General features: G+C 43.7%; 1 protein-coding gene across 9 annotated transcripts in view; it reads left to right on the top strand.

The window, feature by feature from the left end:
- Positions 1 to 17,023, top strand: part of KCTD1 (potassium channel tetramerization domain containing 1) — a 105,670-nt gene extending 88,647 nt beyond the window's left edge. For all 9 annotated transcript variants that reach the window (XM_049821052.1, XM_049821035.1, XM_049821062.1 and 6 more), the window contains 3 exons: positions 7,815 to 7,959; positions 10,272 to 10,577; positions 14,514 to 17,023. In XM_049821052.1, the coding sequence (XP_049677009.1) occupies positions 7,815 to 7,959; positions 10,272 to 10,577; positions 14,514 to 14,672 (610 nt within the window). In that variant the 3' untranslated portion in view covers positions 14,673 to 17,023. The remainder of the gene's footprint in view (positions 1 to 7,814; positions 7,960 to 10,271; positions 10,578 to 14,513) is intronic.
- The last annotated feature ends 620 nt before the right edge of the window (positions 17,024 to 17,643 follow it).

Raw genomic sequence — 17,643 nt, 5'->3', positions numbered from 1 at the left:
AAAAACAGAGATGGAAAAAGTATTTGCATGAATAATGGATTTAACATTTCATTGGTTTAAATTATTTTAGGAAAAGTGGTTTTGATATGCTCTGGAAAACTAAAAAAGTTTTTAAGGACTTATTTGCAAGATACCAAGCACTGGAGGAGATGTGGGGTGTAAAGGCTTGCAGTCTGCTCTTCTGTATATCCAGTGTGTGAGCGAGCCTGAAAAAAAAAGGAGCAAGGCGAGATGGTATTGTAAAGCAGAAAATACCGGTGGTCAAGCTGCAGCTATGGAGCAGCAGGCGTGCAGGTGAGCCGTTGCGTGTAGCTGCTCATTGCCTGATGGCCTCACGAACGGCTGAAGCAAAACGCTTCTCGTGATGAGAGGGGACGGCGACAGGTATCTGCAGCCTCCTCCCCTGCTCCCAATCTCCTTACCTTGGCAGGCGGGGTGGGTCAGTCAGAGAGCCAGCCAGCCAGCCGGAGAGGTGTCTCGGGGTCCTCGAGGGAGAGAGGGGCTGCGGTACCGCTCTGTAGGTGGTGGTTTGGCTGAAGGAACAGCCTATTTGGGGATCGCAAGACTTAAGCTCTCTGGAGACGGGTCTGTATGGTAGCAAAAGGGCTTGAGGGAGCGCTTGGCCTTATCTCTTCCTCCTTACATCTAATTGAAGGTTTCGTGTCCATGAGTCTCAGGAATTCCTTGGCACAGACAGTTCCTGTGAGGGTCAGGGATAGACGCGATGTCTTGGGAAGTGTCAGCAACTTCGGTGTCTGCCAGATGGAGGAACCTCACTTTGTCAACAGTGATGGGGATTGTGGGGATGAGGATCCTGGTTTGGGGTGGGGGAACAGCTGGAGAGCAAAGGACAGACCCCTCTCAGCCACATGTGAAGCGTGTAACGCAACCTAGAGGTTCAGGAGGTTTGGCTGCCGTGGTATTAGAATTGCTTTTAAAACACTTACCTGCCCAGCCTTGTGTGAAAAGGTGCAGATTTGGGCTGCAGCCTGTTCCTCTTATCTGTCTGTATCTCTTTGGTATACCAGAGCAGAGGGAGAAGGTATATGGTAAACAGAAACTCCCTGGCCCATCATCCGCAGTCTGGGCATCACGCTCTCCTGGCCTCACCCTTGCTGCCTGCCGTTGTGCGATGTGGGAGATGGTTTCCATCAGCCCACATATATAGCTTTCTGGCCATGAGTCACCAGCTCTTGATATTCCATCCCAACTATTTATTCCTTTCTTTTCTAAAATGTCAGCATTTCTACAAGAGCTGTCTGGGTCCGGGGTGGATGATTGTCCTGAGTTTGGGAGTGGGGGTTGAACGTGCTGGGAGAAGGCTGTGACAGAGCCTGTGGTTTTTTGGCCTACTTCTGTTGGACCCACCATAAGGCCGTCAACCAGTGTGTTATGTACGTCGGGGGAGTTACTGTATTAGCTCTGTTTTGTAGTGTAATTACTACTTCTGGTGTAAATCTCCTAGGTAGGTAGATCACCTGTTTAGCGGGAAAAATACAGGTTTTATTTTTCTTGGAAAAACTTCCTTTTCAGGTAAACAGAGATTAGGGTGTTGCTACTGACTTCTGGAGCCTTAGCCATCCATTTTTTAATTCACCCCAATGTTTCCTGTGACCCACATACCCTCTTTTGTTCACCTGTCATTTAGTTACACGTCTCATCATCTCCATGCTCATCTGCAGCATGGAAAGCCGGAGTTCACTCTAGTATAAGTAGCATTCCTGCACATGACTACACGGTGCACTACACGGTGTTGTGCAATTTATTCTTTTCCAGTTAATGTGTCAGTTTGTCCACGTGGGTTAGATCCAGTGACTGTTAGTTCATTTTGTAATACGTCTGATTTGCTTTCATCTCTGCTCCTGGTGCTGCCTCTGATCAGGCAGGTTACAGCAGATCCCATGCTTTGGGTTTGTTTTTTTTCTCTGATGCATTCCCTGATGATACCACCTCACTCATCATTTCAGATCCTTCCCATCTGTTCCTCACATGCTTTACTCGGCTTTTAAGACTATTCACCACTTCTTGTCTATCTCAATTTCTTCTAAATGTTTTATTAGCCCTCTGAGCTTGCCCTTACCTTTTCTTTCGCTTCCATGCTCAAATAACAGTCTTGATCTCCATGTAAATGATTCAGTTCTTTAATCTTTAGCAAATATTTCCACAAAGGTTTGACATCCTTCTACTCAGTATCGGGGATTTATCTGTTCTTTAAAGTGCCACGTAACATTTTCTTTTAACTCTCGTAAGAACTGGTGTTTCAGTACATCCTCCTGTACATCCTTCTTGCTCTGCCATTTTGGCTTCCATATAAATATCTTTTCTATAGAAGGTTTAATGAGATTTTAGTTTTAATACATTTTTCCCCTGTTGCCTTTGCTTTATAATCATTGTATTCACGCCTCTTCTGATAACGTAGGAACTGTCTGTGCCAAGGAATTCCTGAGACTCATGGACATGAAACCTTAAATTAAATGTAAGGAGGAAGAGATAAGAACAAATTATAATAGCACTGAGAGCAAGAGATTACAACAGAGTATTTGGTTAAAATGTGGTTTTCATAATATATGTTCCTGAAAATTGCAAATGTATTCTGTTATGTTTATGAGCCAACTTTTGTTATGCAGAGTTATAAAGATTGCTAGGTATTCAGTCACTGTGGATCCAAATGACGTGAGGTATTCAAAAAAGAAGAGCAGGCTGTTACTGTTAAAGTGGTCCTCTGAAAAAAGAATAGAAACGTCATCATTCTCCAGTTGGATAGGATAGCATTTCTCCCTGGTGTGGATGCCTCTTCAAATGTTCTAGCTTCTAGGGGACAGTGCAAAATTATATAATTTAGACGTACAAGAAAGTAAAATTAAATAGCCATGAGATGAGCATACTATTAAGCAGATCTAATTTATAATGGGCTCTTATGCAAATTGCCTTTGAGCACTTAGTTAAAGAAAATGAAAAGAAATTAATAAGGACAACGTGGACTAAGAAGTCACAGAGGAAAAAAAGGAGTAAAAGCCTATTCCAGCTCGCTCTCTGCACACCCCAGAGTGTTAAATAAGCATTCCCATTAGCCACATAAATATAATGATGTGATAGTAAAACTTACATTCACTTACCCTTTCAAGGGCCAAACCCCTACTCACTTTGCCACAGTGGCTCCAACCAGGTGAGTAACATTTCAGCTAAAATCCTTTTTCTTTGCCCTGTAATTCATTATTGGAGGGAGACAGATGTGTTTTCATGAGTGCTTTGCCCCTTGCCAGCCACTAAATATCTGACCTCAGTGGAGTCCCAGGCAGCTACTTGCCTCGCCGTTAGCGTGGGATTCCAGGTGCCAGGGCATCTCTGATGCTCCTCCTGCTGCACAGTTCCCTCTGCCGGGTTATTAAAAGGGCTTCACACCGGTTCTCCCTTTTTGTTCTGCGAAAGACACAGAGAGCGGGGAAAGAGGACAGCTTAGAACTGTTGAAAATAAGTTTATTGCAAAAGATTTTCAGTTAGTTTTGAGTTCATAGAGTCCTCTGATAAAGATGATAATATCAGACATAATATACTGAATATATGTAATAATAAGCAATCTATATTTTCTCAGAAAAAAAAAAAAAGTTTATTTCTACCTTAGTTTGAAAGTAATGCAATATTCTGCATGCTTGCAAACATCAAGGCTTGCAGCTTTTCCATGTTCCTTGTATCCCTTCGATTACGGAAGTGAAGAATTTTATCTCTGTCCACTGAAGCCACTAAAACAATCTGCAGAACTGTGTCAGTTTTCTTAAGTGTTAAGAAAGTTGTGCAATAGTTGACTTGTTTAATTAATATTGGCCATCTTGTTCCTAATTGTTGCTGCTTTCCCAAATTCTTGACTGAGGCACAATATCCTAAAGGGAAGTCTTTCTCTTTATGTGTATAATATATATATAAATATTTATACGTGAGGAAAGCAAGGTTATAAACGCTTACACAAGGTTATAAATGCTTACACTATGTATACAGTTTTGCTGCAGACTGAGTATATTTTTATACTTGACAAACAGGACTTGTTTCTGAAGAATTTGAAAAATCCTGTAAGCAATGTCATCTTCCCATGCTAGCTTTTTTGGTCTAGAAACACTGCTATGGGAGTGCTGGTCTGTGGGGAGTAGGATCCCTACAGTATTTTGTGGAAGTAAAGTATTGATCTCTTCCATATCCAGTTGTTTTCTGCCCACTAAAACCAGGCTTGTGGCTGTACCTGTTTCGTGTCCTTAAAGTAAAACCAAATTATCTGACAAGAAGCTGAGTTTTCCACTGGTGATATTTTCAACCCTTGAAGCATTCGATTTCTGACAGTGGAACATGATACTTAAAGCCATAGACATTAATTATTACCCATTGGAGGTCGCACTTTCAACCCATGGGACATTAATTTTCCTGATATACAGAAAATTCCAGGCTGTTAGTTTTAATTAAATATTTCAGAAGTACATTTTCTTGTAAATGGACTACAGTTTCTTATCCTTTACCCTTGATATTTGGCTAATTCTGCATATAATTATCAGCTTATTTTGCAAGCCTCCTTCAAAGCACTTTCCTGTTTGGAAATCCATTCAGCTCTTACATATTTGTAATAAAAAAAAAAAAAAAAAAAAAATTTTTGCCAATCATTGGCCAACATCGTCAAGAAGATGAGGAAAAACATCTTTCAGGTTTTAATGGGAAGTGAAATTTTAATAAACGTGACTTAACAGTTCCTTTTTTTTGTGCCAGTGGATTGATGTCTGTGAAGCATTTATGATTGCACTGTGAGACCAAGCAGGAGTGACAGCCGGAGCTATGGGTGACAGGGAGGGTGGTTACTCAAATCAAATTGTATAGAAAAGTTGCCAAGCGAGGCACCGCAGAGAGCTCGCCGCTGTGCTTCCAGAAACCCAGGAGTACAGGGGGAGGCTGGAGGGTGAAGGCGTGGGTCGTTTCCCAAATCCTGGCATAGCCCAGTCTCTCCTCTCCTGATGAGTGTAGCAAATGCAGCTTAGGAGAATGACCGTGCCACCAGATTTGGGTCCCCTATTATCTCAAGTCTTTCCCCGGAGGCCAGGTGGAGGAAGCTGGAATCTACATTTTTCCATCTGAAAAGGAAAAAGGCTTTAATTTTGTTTACAGAAGTCTTTCTGCTGGGGGTCTACCCTTCCAAAGCTGTTTTAACATGTGAAAGTGCAGTTGTGTATTGCAAAGGGACCCTGGGGTCGGATGCCAGGGGAATTGGGACTTTGCAATTCCTTGGGGGTTTTTTTGCACTAAGGCAGCGCTTTCTGTTAACTCTTCCAGCTCAAACCCAACGGCTTTCAGGTCCCAGGTAGCACTCCTGATGGTTGTGCACTCTTGTCAGCATTTTGGTTTTGTCAGAAGGCTCCATCCTCTGATACTATCTTGTTATTCTCCTAAACAATTAATAAAACGAAGACAAAAAGCCTAGAGGTTTAAAATATGTAATTATGGTAGTAATTTAGAACTAGGAAAATGCTGCAGAAACCAATTACCATTATACATTTCAACAATGACTGACTTGGCCACATATATATGTTTTGTGTGTGATTTCCATGATAGATTCCAAGACAACATGCTTAAGTATAGGGGAAAATTAATTCTAAATGCTGAGTGTATCCATATTAGACATAAATGTTGCTCATCCACCTAGTGAACGGGAACCTGTATTATATGGCCTGTCACAGCTTACATTTTGAGCAGCAGGGCAGGCAGTAACAAGTATCTGAGGAAGAAAGCTTGAATTGTTCTAAGGGATGGCTTTGAAAAAAATATTTTGTACCCGATCATCCCGCAAAATATATTTAATTCCTTATACGTTACAGTTTTCATGCAATTTGAATTGATTCAGGCATTTCCTACAGAATTGTCAATGGCCTGTTGAGGCTAATGGCATTTTATTTCTTTCCTGGTCTTCATCTCTCCCGCCTGGTGAGAAAGAATAGGTGAGACTTGGATTCTGTTCACAGCTTATTACCAGGTGTACTGCCGAGGTCCCTGCTGCAAGGCACAGACATCCCTTCAAACTCCATTTGGGTTGGCCGTGGTACTTTTGAAGGGAGGGTGTATGGCTGTGGGTGTGAAGTGGCGTGTGGTCACCTGCAGCCCCGTCCCTCTCCAGTTCCCCGAGACCCCGCTGCAAGCCCTGCTGCCTCCCCGTCTTTGGTAACCGCTTCTGTCTTTTGCCTCTTGACCCTTTCCTGGCGATCCCCTTCTGCTGGCTGATGGATGGGGGTGTCTCTCAGCCTGGGATGCTCCATGCAGCCAGGAGGGCTGATCACCTCTGAGTTTTTGGTGGGTTTTTTTTCTACTGGTGGTGGGGAATGGTTGCTTCTTCACTTCTTGTAAAACAAAAATAGTGTGCCATGACTGTTCGTTGTGCTCGCTCTATCCTTTTCATGAGAAGACGGACCTGTACGTTGCCTACGCCACAAACTGAGCGTGATCAGGGAATACAAGTGCCTGTTGGTCCCCTAGGTCCATGCTGATGCCCAGTGATACTACTGTATGCTCTTTAGTAACCTGCAGAGGTTTTACTGTGCTGGTTCCCAAACCAGATTGGTTATACTGGGACAAAAACTACATATGAATGAGCCCTTTCATTAAGATAATGAAAACGCAGTATCTGCAGAATGTAACAGGTTGTGACAAGGCTCTGAAATCGCGTCCCAAGTTGTCGGCAGTATTTCACATGGACTGTCCGTGTGACGTATTGCAAGGGAGCTATTTTGAGACCATTTTGTTTACAGTTCTGCTGTTGGAAAGAATCAAAAAGTACTTCCACATTGCACATGCAGACACATAAACAGGCACACAGAATCAAACCTACCAGTTACTCCTGCCAATTTCATTGGGAAACTGCGAGTGACTCAGGAGCGTTTTGCAAACGCCCTGGTGCAGAAACACAACATGTATTTCATGTTACACTGGCAGGGTTTTTCTTCAGAGTTTTCAGCCCTTCCTGTTGCTGTAACATAAGCAGGTTTGTGGGGCACACGTCTAGAAAACGTGTGTGTGCCCAGCGGTTGATGTTGCAAGACCTGTTGGCTGACGGAGGCTCTCTAGGTGGCTGTGTGGTTCTGGTGGTGGGTGGGTGGTCTCTGTCAAAACTGAAGGTTTTTTCCTGATTATTTTAGTGTGTGCTAATTGATACCTCCCACAGTTAATCGTTACCTCACAACGAAATGTTATAACCTTTGTATTCCCAGCTTCTTATTCCCACAATGTGCTGCCCCCTCAGTTGTGCCTGTTCAAGTGTTGGTTGAAGTAAACGGCATCCAAAAAATGAACTGGGTTTAAAACGAAACAAAACCCAAGCAAAGAACCAAAAAAAAAAAAAAAACATTTCCCAAGTGCAATTTCTAAACTAAATCAGATTTGCCGTGCAGTACCCCAGAAAGCAGAATGAAGTCAATCAAGGGGGTTGGTGCATCTGGGGGGGGTGGCATCTGCTGATGGGGGCTATTGAGAGAGATGTCCAAAATCATCGAAGGGGTGTCGTATCATGAGACATGGATTTGGGCGGTGAGGCTGGTGCGAGAGGCTCCTGCCCCAGCTGCTTCCCCCTCCACCTCCTCAGCAGAGCTGTGCTTCTTAAAATTTTCTGAAGCCATGCTGGAAAACACCTAGCTTAAATCGTGGTTTGAAACCAGCCCTTTTCTTATGAAGTGCAACTGCAAAGCTGCTTCCTTCGGTGAAGTCAGCGCAGGGGGTTTTACAGCATCGGGCCATTCGGGTGGCTGCTGAGCCAAGCCTGGTCTGACCCTGCCGCTTGCCTCTTGTTTCCTCTCCAGAATCGGCCGGCTTTTCGATGGCACAGAGCCCATTGTCCTCGACAGTCTCAAGCAGCATTATTTCATTGACAGAGATGGGCAGATGTTCAGATATATCTTGAACTTTTTAAGGACATCGAAACTCCTCATTCCTGATGATTTCAAGGTGAGATTTCAAGGGACTTGGGTGTTTTGCGTGTACCTTGGTAAAGCAGGTATCCAGCGTGTAGTCAAAACAGAGCTCTAGATGGCGGGGGGGGCTCGTAGGGTATGGGGTTTGATTTTAGGTACATGGCAAAAGTAAGCATGGGGTTGCTAAAGTGGCATCTGTCAGCCTTTCCTAGAGTGGCATCAATATTAAATTTTCCCCTCCTGGCTATAGCATAATGGAGCAACCTTGCCATGTTTGATCTAGGGAAATTAAATATCGTAGGATCCTGATGGAGGCAGAAAGGATGTTACAATCTGGAACCGGCTGCTTGTAAGCTTTGCTGATTACTTGTCCTCTCATCCACTTTTATGCTTCCCCTCTGATTGCAGCAGCTCCAGCTTCCACTCCCACGCTGAAATTCAGAGAACGGTGTGGGAATCACAGTATTGACAAAATAAACTGCACACATGGTAATATTTGAGCATTACGTCATCAAATATTTTCTCCCTCAGACTCTTGAATGCATATTGCAAGTTTAATTTGGGAGTTTTAGAGAAGTCAGGGAAGAATAGTTCCACATTTATTATTTAAACTTTATTAAAGAGCCTGCTTTTTTTCTCTTTTTAATAACAAATTAAATTCGTGGTGGTTCACCACGTTAGACATTAGCCTACAGAGGCAGAACTTCAGACTCCGCGTGTTGCTCTGTGTTTATCCACTTGCAGGCATGTGGGTGTATATGTGCTGTCAGCGAATTCAGTGCTGAAGACCGCGGCTGCAATCAGAACAGATCTTTATCGTTACTTAATGAATGCGTATCAACGTAGCTGGCTGTGCCATTAGTTCACCGTAGGAAATAGAGCAACTCAGATTGAACAAGAGAGGTGATGGGGAAGGGTTAGAACAGTTCACACTGGCGTGCAGTCTTTTATCCCTCATATCTGAGACAGATTTTCAGGTGTTTGGGGCATAACAGGTGTGAGGTTGAGTTCAAGAGCTGTATTGCAGCAACCTTTGAATCATCTGCTGTAGACACATACTTACTTCTCCCATGCGTGACAAGGGCAGATCTACCTGAATAATGTGGGAGTTTGGAACTAGCCAATAAGATATCCCTCTTTTGAAGCCTTAGCACGGCTTTGTGCTGCTCTTGGCACTTGTCCTGAAGGTAATCAGAAATACAGAAAAAGGAAAAGCCACCTTCTGTGCAATATTAAGAAATTATATATGCAGAGCCTTTTAAACACATAAATATACTGCAGCCGTGCTGAAATTAGAAATGTAAGTCTTCGCAAGTTCACCCAACCAGCATGATGTTCAAAGGGGTGTCCTTCCCAGTTATGCTTTAAAGTGTCCAAAAGATCAGTGCTTAAAATTAACAGCAGTCCTTGTTTCTTAGAAATAAATAGATTGTGTGACTTTTTTGTTACTCATTAAATGTAAGCATTATTTTGAGCATAATTTAGGTATTCCATTCTTATCAAGTATTTGGTTTATATCTCAAATGCAGGGCCATATTGACTGTTAGCAGTCTCCTCTTGTCATTCTATTCCTCTGTCTTCCCTAATACTCATGTATTGCTTTTCTCTGTATAAATATTTTCCAAATGGTCTTATGCTCTTAAACCTAGGAAAATAAGATATTTTTTTTTAATTTAAAAAATGGCAGTAGACAGACTCCAGATCATCAGTTGTAAATTACTTTGGTACTGGCTATGCTTGGAAATGTGTTCTCTCTGCTCTGGCATTTGAGACAATGTAGTAAACAATACTGTTGGCAAAATGGGGAGGTATTAAAAAATACTTAATTTTTAAAATGCAGTAATATGTGCAATCCATTATGCAAATATCTGAATCATTTTACACTAAGAACCATTGCAGCCTCCCTCATTTACATTCTTATACCTGTTACAATGCCTGCTAGTATTGCTGTAAGACGCAATGGATCGTAGTGATGAATTTTCTGAATCCTGATTGAATTCTGTTCCATCTGTTCAATGAGGTCATTATTCTATGACATCACTGTGGGGATAAAATACGAGGGAAAGTGGGATTTTTGCCTGGATTATTCCATAGCAGGAGGGAGTTGAGCAAGCATAGCCTCCCCCTCCCGTAACGAGTGCTGCTATACCCAGTCTGTTTCAAGTGGCTGATGGTTATTTTTTGCTTGCACTGTTATTTTATTACACCTTCCTACACAGTAATTAGAAACTATGTCTGAAGGGTTCCAGATCTAGAGCGGCATTAGCCTGAATAACCATATACATTAAGCGGTACATTAGCAATGCCTCTTTCTTAATTATGCACAATAATATACATGTCTTTCAGGACTACAGTTTGTTATATGAAGAAGCAAAGTATTTCCAGCTTCAGCCCATGCTAGGAGAGATGGAAAGGTGGAAACAGGACCGGGAGAGTGGCCGCTTCTCAAAGTCTTGTGAGTGCCTGGTGGTACGAGTTGCCCCAGATCTTGGAGAGAGGATTACACTGAGTGGCGATAAGTCATTGATAGAAGAAGTGTTTCCAGAAATCGGAGATGTGATGTGTAATTCCGTTAACGCCGGCTGGAATCACGACTCGACGCATGTCATCCGATTTCCACTGAACGGATACTGTCACCTCAACTCAGTTCAGGTAGGAAGTCACGTATGCGTTTTTTGGAAGGGAGCCTACTGGCCGGCTACCACTGGGTTGACCCTCTTCCCTGTCACTGGAGCATTTTGGTGAACGAAATCAGCTGGAGACTTTGAGCTAGTTATTTACTTCCGTGGGCCAGGGCTGCTTTCTCGACTTAATTCACACATATCATCACCAAATCTCTTTGCAAGCAAACTACAGTAGTGTTAATAACCTGCTTTAGAAGATAGGTGTTTGCCTCACTATAAAGACATTGTATATTTGGAGAAACATTTTTTTTTTTTTACATTTGAATATAGGGCAACCATTCAAACCTGCTTCCAGTCCCTTGCCTTGCTTGTTATAAATTGTTTTCTGGCTCGATGAGAGGACACAGGGGCATCTCAAGCCAGGGAGGGAAAATGCCACATCCCCACAGAGCGTGTTGTGAGGGCACTGGGAGCTGTCCCTTCACCTGAGAAAGGCAGTGGAGATGATCTGATTTGCCAGAGTCCACAGGAGCTCTGAAACTAAATAGGAAGAACAGAGGAGCAAAAAGGAGAAGCCCCGGTCTCTTTACTCTGGGTGTAACAAGTGAGAAGTGAGGAGAAAGGGAATTTAATGAGAGAAAGAGACAACGGGACAGTAGCACTGGCCAGCTACTGGAAGGAGGGCCACACTTCCACAGAGGGAGAGCACAGCTGGTGTCGTCGTCCTTTCTCCTCCTTCCTCCTGAAACAGGACCCAGTATTTCTGGAGAAGAGAGCAGCCTGCAGACACAGGAGAAGGCAACTGTTGAGTCTTACCCTTGTAGAGGGGACTTTGCCTCAGCCCCCTCTGTTATCTTTCAAACTGGGACATCCTAGGAGGACTTTGACCCTTCAACGAGACTATCAGGCAAGACGTGTAATGGGAGGGGTACAGCGGGGTGGGGGGGGGGGGGGGAGTTATCACAGGTGTGGTTAAAAACTAGGGCATCCTTTTTCCAGTGTTACCGAGGTCTTTTGCATTTGATAAACACCTCTCTAATACTTCTTGAATAAATCACTATATCCTTTTTACTTTGGACAAAGAAAACACGTTCAGTCTTCCTCCTTGCTGTGGTAACAAAAGCAAAGGCACATCTGCTTATTGCAAACAGGGACCCATCCATTTCTGTGGTTTCAGGGAAGACCCTCCTGTCTCACTTTCAGTGGGTTTTCCCTAATTTTTTAAGGCATAGTAGAAGCCTGTTCCAATAGGACAAGGTGTAATGGTTTTAAACTAAAAGAGGGTAGATTCAGACTAGATATAAGGAAGAAATTTTTTATGATGAGGGTGGTGAAACACTGGAACAGGTTGCCCAGAGAGGTGGTAGATGCCCCATCCCTGGGAACATTCAAGGCCAGGTTAGAGGGAGCTCTGAGCAACCTGATTAGTTGAAGATGTCCCTGCTTACTGCAGGGGGATTGGACTAGATGACTTTCAAGGTCCTTTCCAACCCAAACTATTCTATGATTCTACGTAGCAGTATCTAAAATCAGTGGCTGTTATGAAATGGATAAGAAAAAATCTGGGAGACAAATGCAGGTAATTTCTGGAACAATAATAATAAACTTATGGTGTCATCTGTTTTATCCTTTGCTGGTTAAAGACAACCAACCTCACACACCTGTCTCCACCTAGTTAGCACGTCCTGCACAGCCAGCATTTTGGAGGGAGAACAGCTCTTTGCATCTGGAATTGTCACTAGCACTATTGATGCTGTTTGGTTTAGACACACCTCCGAAATGGTGCAGACTCATGAGCAAGTTCTTACGCAGAAGAGACTTGCAAGCTGAGCTTGGCGTCTTTCCATCTGCCAGGTCCTGCTGTCCAGGTCGAGCAGCTCTGCTCCGCTCCCTTCCCAGAGGAAGCGAGCCGAGTGCCGCAGCGTGCACCGAAGGCTCGCCAGGCGCTGCATGTGTGCTAGCACTTTACACCGGAGTCTGGATAGACCTATCGAGGCCTATCGAGATACGCTTAACCCATGTTACGCTTGGACAGTTGTCTCCTGCTGGCCTTTACTGTCATGCTGAAATATCAAAGTTGTTTTGTTGTAGTGACTAATGCAAATTTAGAACTGCCCTAGATGTAAGATTACAACTGAAAAGAAGGTTAGGACTTTCAAGGAGGGTTATTTAGCCAGATGTCATATGATAGTTCTCAAAGCAGTCGTATCCTTTAGCTGTTTATCACTTGTTCTGATGGTTACATTTTTGTCACACAAATAAGAATTGCCAAGCGTATTTACTGATGTGAAAAACCCAAGTCAGAGTGGCAAAATACATGCAGGCTTCAAGAGAGATGATGATGCCACATTGATAACGCTGCATCTTCCATCTGGGGGGAATGTAAGCATCTCCCAGTCCTAATAACAATGTGGGGCGGGACAGGGACTACAAATAGATCTGGAGAGTGAGGGACAGACCAAGCAGTTTGTCCAGGCCTGGGCTAGTATCCTGACCAGTTGCTTCCACCGCATTTTTCTTCTCAGGACCTAAGTTCTCCTGCTTTATTTTTCAGTGGCTCACACTGAGACATTTTGGGGGGATTTTGGCTTATATTGTTAAAAGCTAAAGATCAGGGTAAACAAAAATTGCAGAGATGTTTTGATGGTTCCTTCTGAGTCTCTTTTCCCACCCCCTCCTTTTTGAGATTTGTCTGCCGTGCAATTAGCCATGCTCAGGTATTTTGGAAGGACATTTGCTGACCTGAAGCAATACATGTAAAGACGTGGTATGTCTTGTTTTAAGTGTTTTTAAACCACAGCTTGCTTCTCCCCCACCCCAATTCCATGCAGCCTTCTGCCGCTCTGCTTACCCTTGCTCTCCCAGCACACGTGCAAGCCAATTTGCTAATTGGTGAAATAGCTGGGAAGGACTCGGGAGGCACTTGCTCCCAGCACAACCCAGCAAGGTCCGGTCATGCTGGACAGAGAGGCCCATGTCCTGTGGGGTGCGGGAGCATCAGCCCCCCACCCTGGGGCCGGTGGCCATCACAGCTGACCCTGGTGAAGCCCTGGAAGAGTCTTCTTCACAGGTGAGGTGGAGGAAGCCCAGGCAGCAGAACAGATAAAGATGATGATAAAAGTAGCAAAGAGTGTAAACAAGGGAAAGAATGCCTCAGCCCTGCAGTTACAGAAAACCAGCATGAACATGGGTAATTTAAAAAAAATAAATAAATAGTGGAATAGTGGTGTGGAAGGAGACCATGTTCTTAGCACCCTGGAGCTGGCGCTGGGACCTGAGGTCTTTGCACCATCATCTGTTGGGTAAGCTGTGTTGGGCATGTCTCCCTGCTGCTCTGCAGACCATGCCTGACTATTCTTTTTTCCTTGTCTTTGGTTGTTGGTTTTTTTCACTTTTTCTTTTTGCCATTTTATTTCCCACTGGAAGCAACACTCATGTTGTGAGAAGGGAGGAAAGAAGATGAAAAGGCAGAACTCGTTAGTCCCATAATTAAAGTTAAAAGGTCCCAGGTTTTACCACAGGTAACTATAGCCACAAACCTTCATAGTCGCGGTTGGTTTTTAAGTCTCTAGAAAATATGATGGTAACTTTTCTGAAATACAGCTGCAGTATCTGCATTGTCACCATTTAGTTGAGGTGTTTGCTCAGCATCCTCTGGCATCTGCTGTGTAATCCTGTATTTGCCCTTTTGTATTGCAAATTTTGTGAAGCAGAGAATGCATTTTTCCAGGCATGTTCCTGTAGCTAGAAGAGTACTAGATTTGTTGACAGTACTAAAAAATAAAATACAAAAAGTCAGCAGAAATCAGTCCAATACAGTGAAGCTGAGGGAACCAGTTAGCAGATCGGTGTAACTACTTTTGTTTCCTAGCTGGATCCATTTGAAAACAGCAGTATCATCCTCAGACACCAAATAGTCTGTTTATTTACTTATACATTGGTGTTTGTTTCCTCTTTTTTGCAGGTACTTGAGAGGTTACAGCAAAGAGGGTTTGAGATTGTTGGCTCATGTGGAGGTGGGGTGGACTCTTCCCAATTCAGTGAATACGTACTGAGACGAGAACTCAGAAGGACATCTCGTGCACCCTCCGTCATTCGAATAAAGCAAGAGCCTCTGGACTAAAATGGACATGTTTCTTTATGCAAAAAAAAAAAAAAAAAAAAAAAAAAAAAAAAGGAAAAGAGAAAGGAAAAAAAAGGGGGACATTTCATGTGCAGTTTGGACTCCAAACAAGTCCTGGAACTAAAATTGAATAAAAGACACATTTATATCAAATATAGAGACCACACCTGAATTCATATGGGAACATTTGGAATGGTAGTAATAATAATAATAACCTCAAGGTGTAAAAGAAAACACACACACTCACATATATATAAAAAATATGTATGTATATGTATGTATGTACATATATATATGTATGTATATGTCAAAGGGTAGGAAATGCAACAACAACAAAGTGGTAGATGAGGTTGGTGCTGTGATGGCCATTAAGTGTCCTAGGCCTTACTCGGGCTCACTTAACGGTGTACAAGCCATTACCATTGGGGGGATACATAGACTACTCTTCACCCATTTTCCATTGCCAAACAGCCATCCACTTTTTAATGTGTACACACCTTGACTCAACTTTATTTGCATATGGAGGTTTATGTCTGTCTTTTTTTAGAGGTGGATGGGCAGGTGTTCAGGAGACGACCATCCATTGCATTGGAAAGCTAGTCGACTGAAATTTTAAATGTAGTTTGTACAGAAGTCGCACACTTTTTGTCTGCCCTCACAGATGTGAAAGGTTAACTTTTCTTTTGAATGAGTTTTTTTGTTGTTTTTGTTTTGTTTTGTGTTTTTTCAAAGGGGGCCAGAATAATTAATATTTGGTAGAGATGCTCTGGTTTGAATCTGCTGCTTTCCTACAATTTTTTCAAATTTTATAATGTATTAAATACAATAAACTCTGTTTAAAATAACGAGGGTCTGATTTAAGCCAACAGGAGCAGAGAGGTGGGATTTAGCTCACTGCACTCTAGCGTGTGGCGTGGCGGCCGGTCCGGCAGGCAGCGGGCGGGCAGCACTGCCCGCGCACAGTGGAGTGAGTTAAAGGCAGCAGGCGCTGTTGCAGGATCTGTCTGGTGTGCCGCACGTTGCTGGTCTTCCTTCAGCGCTGTCCTTTTTAAGCTCTGTCCTGGTTTGAAGAGAGGCTGTTGGTCAGAGTTAAAAATAACACCAGCTCAGGCCAGGGAAACCCATCAAAAAATGACGTCTGGTTCTGTAACCTTCAGTGTAACAGTGAACAGTTGCATCCTTCCCTCTTGCCTAAGGAGTTGGCAGCTTCAACTCTGCAAGCCCTTGCCCTGCCGAGTGTTAGTCAGCCTGTTTGGTTTTAACATTGTTCATTTCCCTTGTTTGAAGCTAGTGTTCTTCTGCCTAGAGAGCGAGATGGTCAGCCCCTTGTGTTATGCCATCGGCTGCATTGCTCTTAATAGCGGGCGGTAAGTCGATGTCCTGCATTAGATGTCCTGCGAGTTGTTCTCTTGCAGAGTCTCACTGAAGCCGCCTCTGCAGCTGCCTGGTTCGGGCAGGTGAGATTTTGCAAAGGTGCCACGTCACGATACCGCTGCACGGACTGTTCACGGGTTGATGCTTTCACCACCTAAGACGCACCAGCAACCACCACCGTTCCTCCAAAGTATCTTTTTATGCAATATTCCAGAATATGACTGTGTATTCATCCTAGTATGGAAGTTTCTATTGATGCAATGGTGCCGGCGTTCCATTCATTTTGGTGACACTTTGCTATTTATTTAAGAAAAGAAAAAAAAAAAAGAAATTGTTAAATACATGTAACAAGGTTTTTAATATAGTCTGATAACTCAAAAAAAAAAAAAAAGCTACCATTTTTCTGGGGTTTATTAAAAGGTGTCAGAGGGCATACTTAAATAACTCTCTGGCAGCACATATCAATGGATTTGAAATTATTGAAATGTGGAAATGGGTGAGGGAGGGGGCTCCAAAAATTAAGGTTCATTAACGGGTTATTAGATCTTCAATGTGATGCTGATCTGTCTATTCACAGTACTGAAACAGCTGCCTCATTGAAAAAGCTTGTTTTCAATTAGCAGCAAGTAGTCCTCTTACAAAATAAACAAATGCTTGCTCTTACTGCCCACAATTTGGTTGTTAGTTTGCATAGAAGTCGGAAAGCTAAAACCCTGGGAAATAAATATTTTTAACAGATCTTCAGACTGTTGGAAATGATATGAAATTTGTGATGTTGAAAAAAAGGCCGGTCCCCACGGGTTGAGAGTACACGGGTAGCAGTGCAAGGCGACGTGATGTTTCAGAGACTGTTTGCTGCAGGAGCTCTCCCTGTGCTTCCAGGTGGAGCCTCACTTTCTGGGGCCTCCGCAGTGTACCCGGGGATATGTTTACACTGTCTGTTAAGCCCAAAGGTACTCTCAAATCCAGACCTGCCCTGCTAGCCGCCGTGTTTACATATGGGCACATGCTCCGGTGCAGTCTGGAGCTGGGGGGGGGGGCGGGGGGCTGCAGCTCCTTTCCCTGCTCCCTGCTGCTTGGCCAGCAGGTACCCCAAGCCTGCCTGGCCAGGAGCATCAGCGGTCCTGAAATCAGCCCCCCAGCACCTGCCCCAGCGCTGGCAGCACCCACGCCACCCGCAGCCTTTGCACAGGCTGGGTGGGGAGGGCGAGGAGCTTTGCCACGAAGGCTTTTCACTGTGTTGCTCCAAAAGCCGTCAGGTTGTGCTCAGCTGGTGGTTTTGCTTGCCCAGCGCATACCCGTCCGACTCAACGACGCTGAGGATACCTTCGTGCTCCTCCCAAATCCCTGACTGGCCGGGTCACCCTCCCACCGAGCCTTCGTTCTTTGTTGATGGAGTCAAAAGTCACTCCAAGACCCTGAATGTAAATGTCTCTGCAATTACGATGTGGTCATGGAGTAAGAGGTCATGAATAAACAAAGCGATGGCTGATAAAAAATGTATGCAGGAATAAGCTAGATGTAGACTTTTAGAGCGCAAATGAGATTAGTCCTGTTTGCAACTGAGACTTGTAACCGTGTGTTTTTAAAATGTTCT

Source organism: Accipiter gentilis, chromosome 2, assembly GCF_929443795.1.
Source record: "Accipiter gentilis chromosome 2, bAccGen1.1, whole genome shotgun sequence".
Classification (NCBI taxonomy): Eukaryota; Metazoa; Chordata; class Aves; order Accipitriformes; family Accipitridae; genus Astur; species Astur gentilis.
Note: the sequence above shows the minus strand (reverse complement) of the source record. Positions and strands in the feature narration are given on the sequence as shown.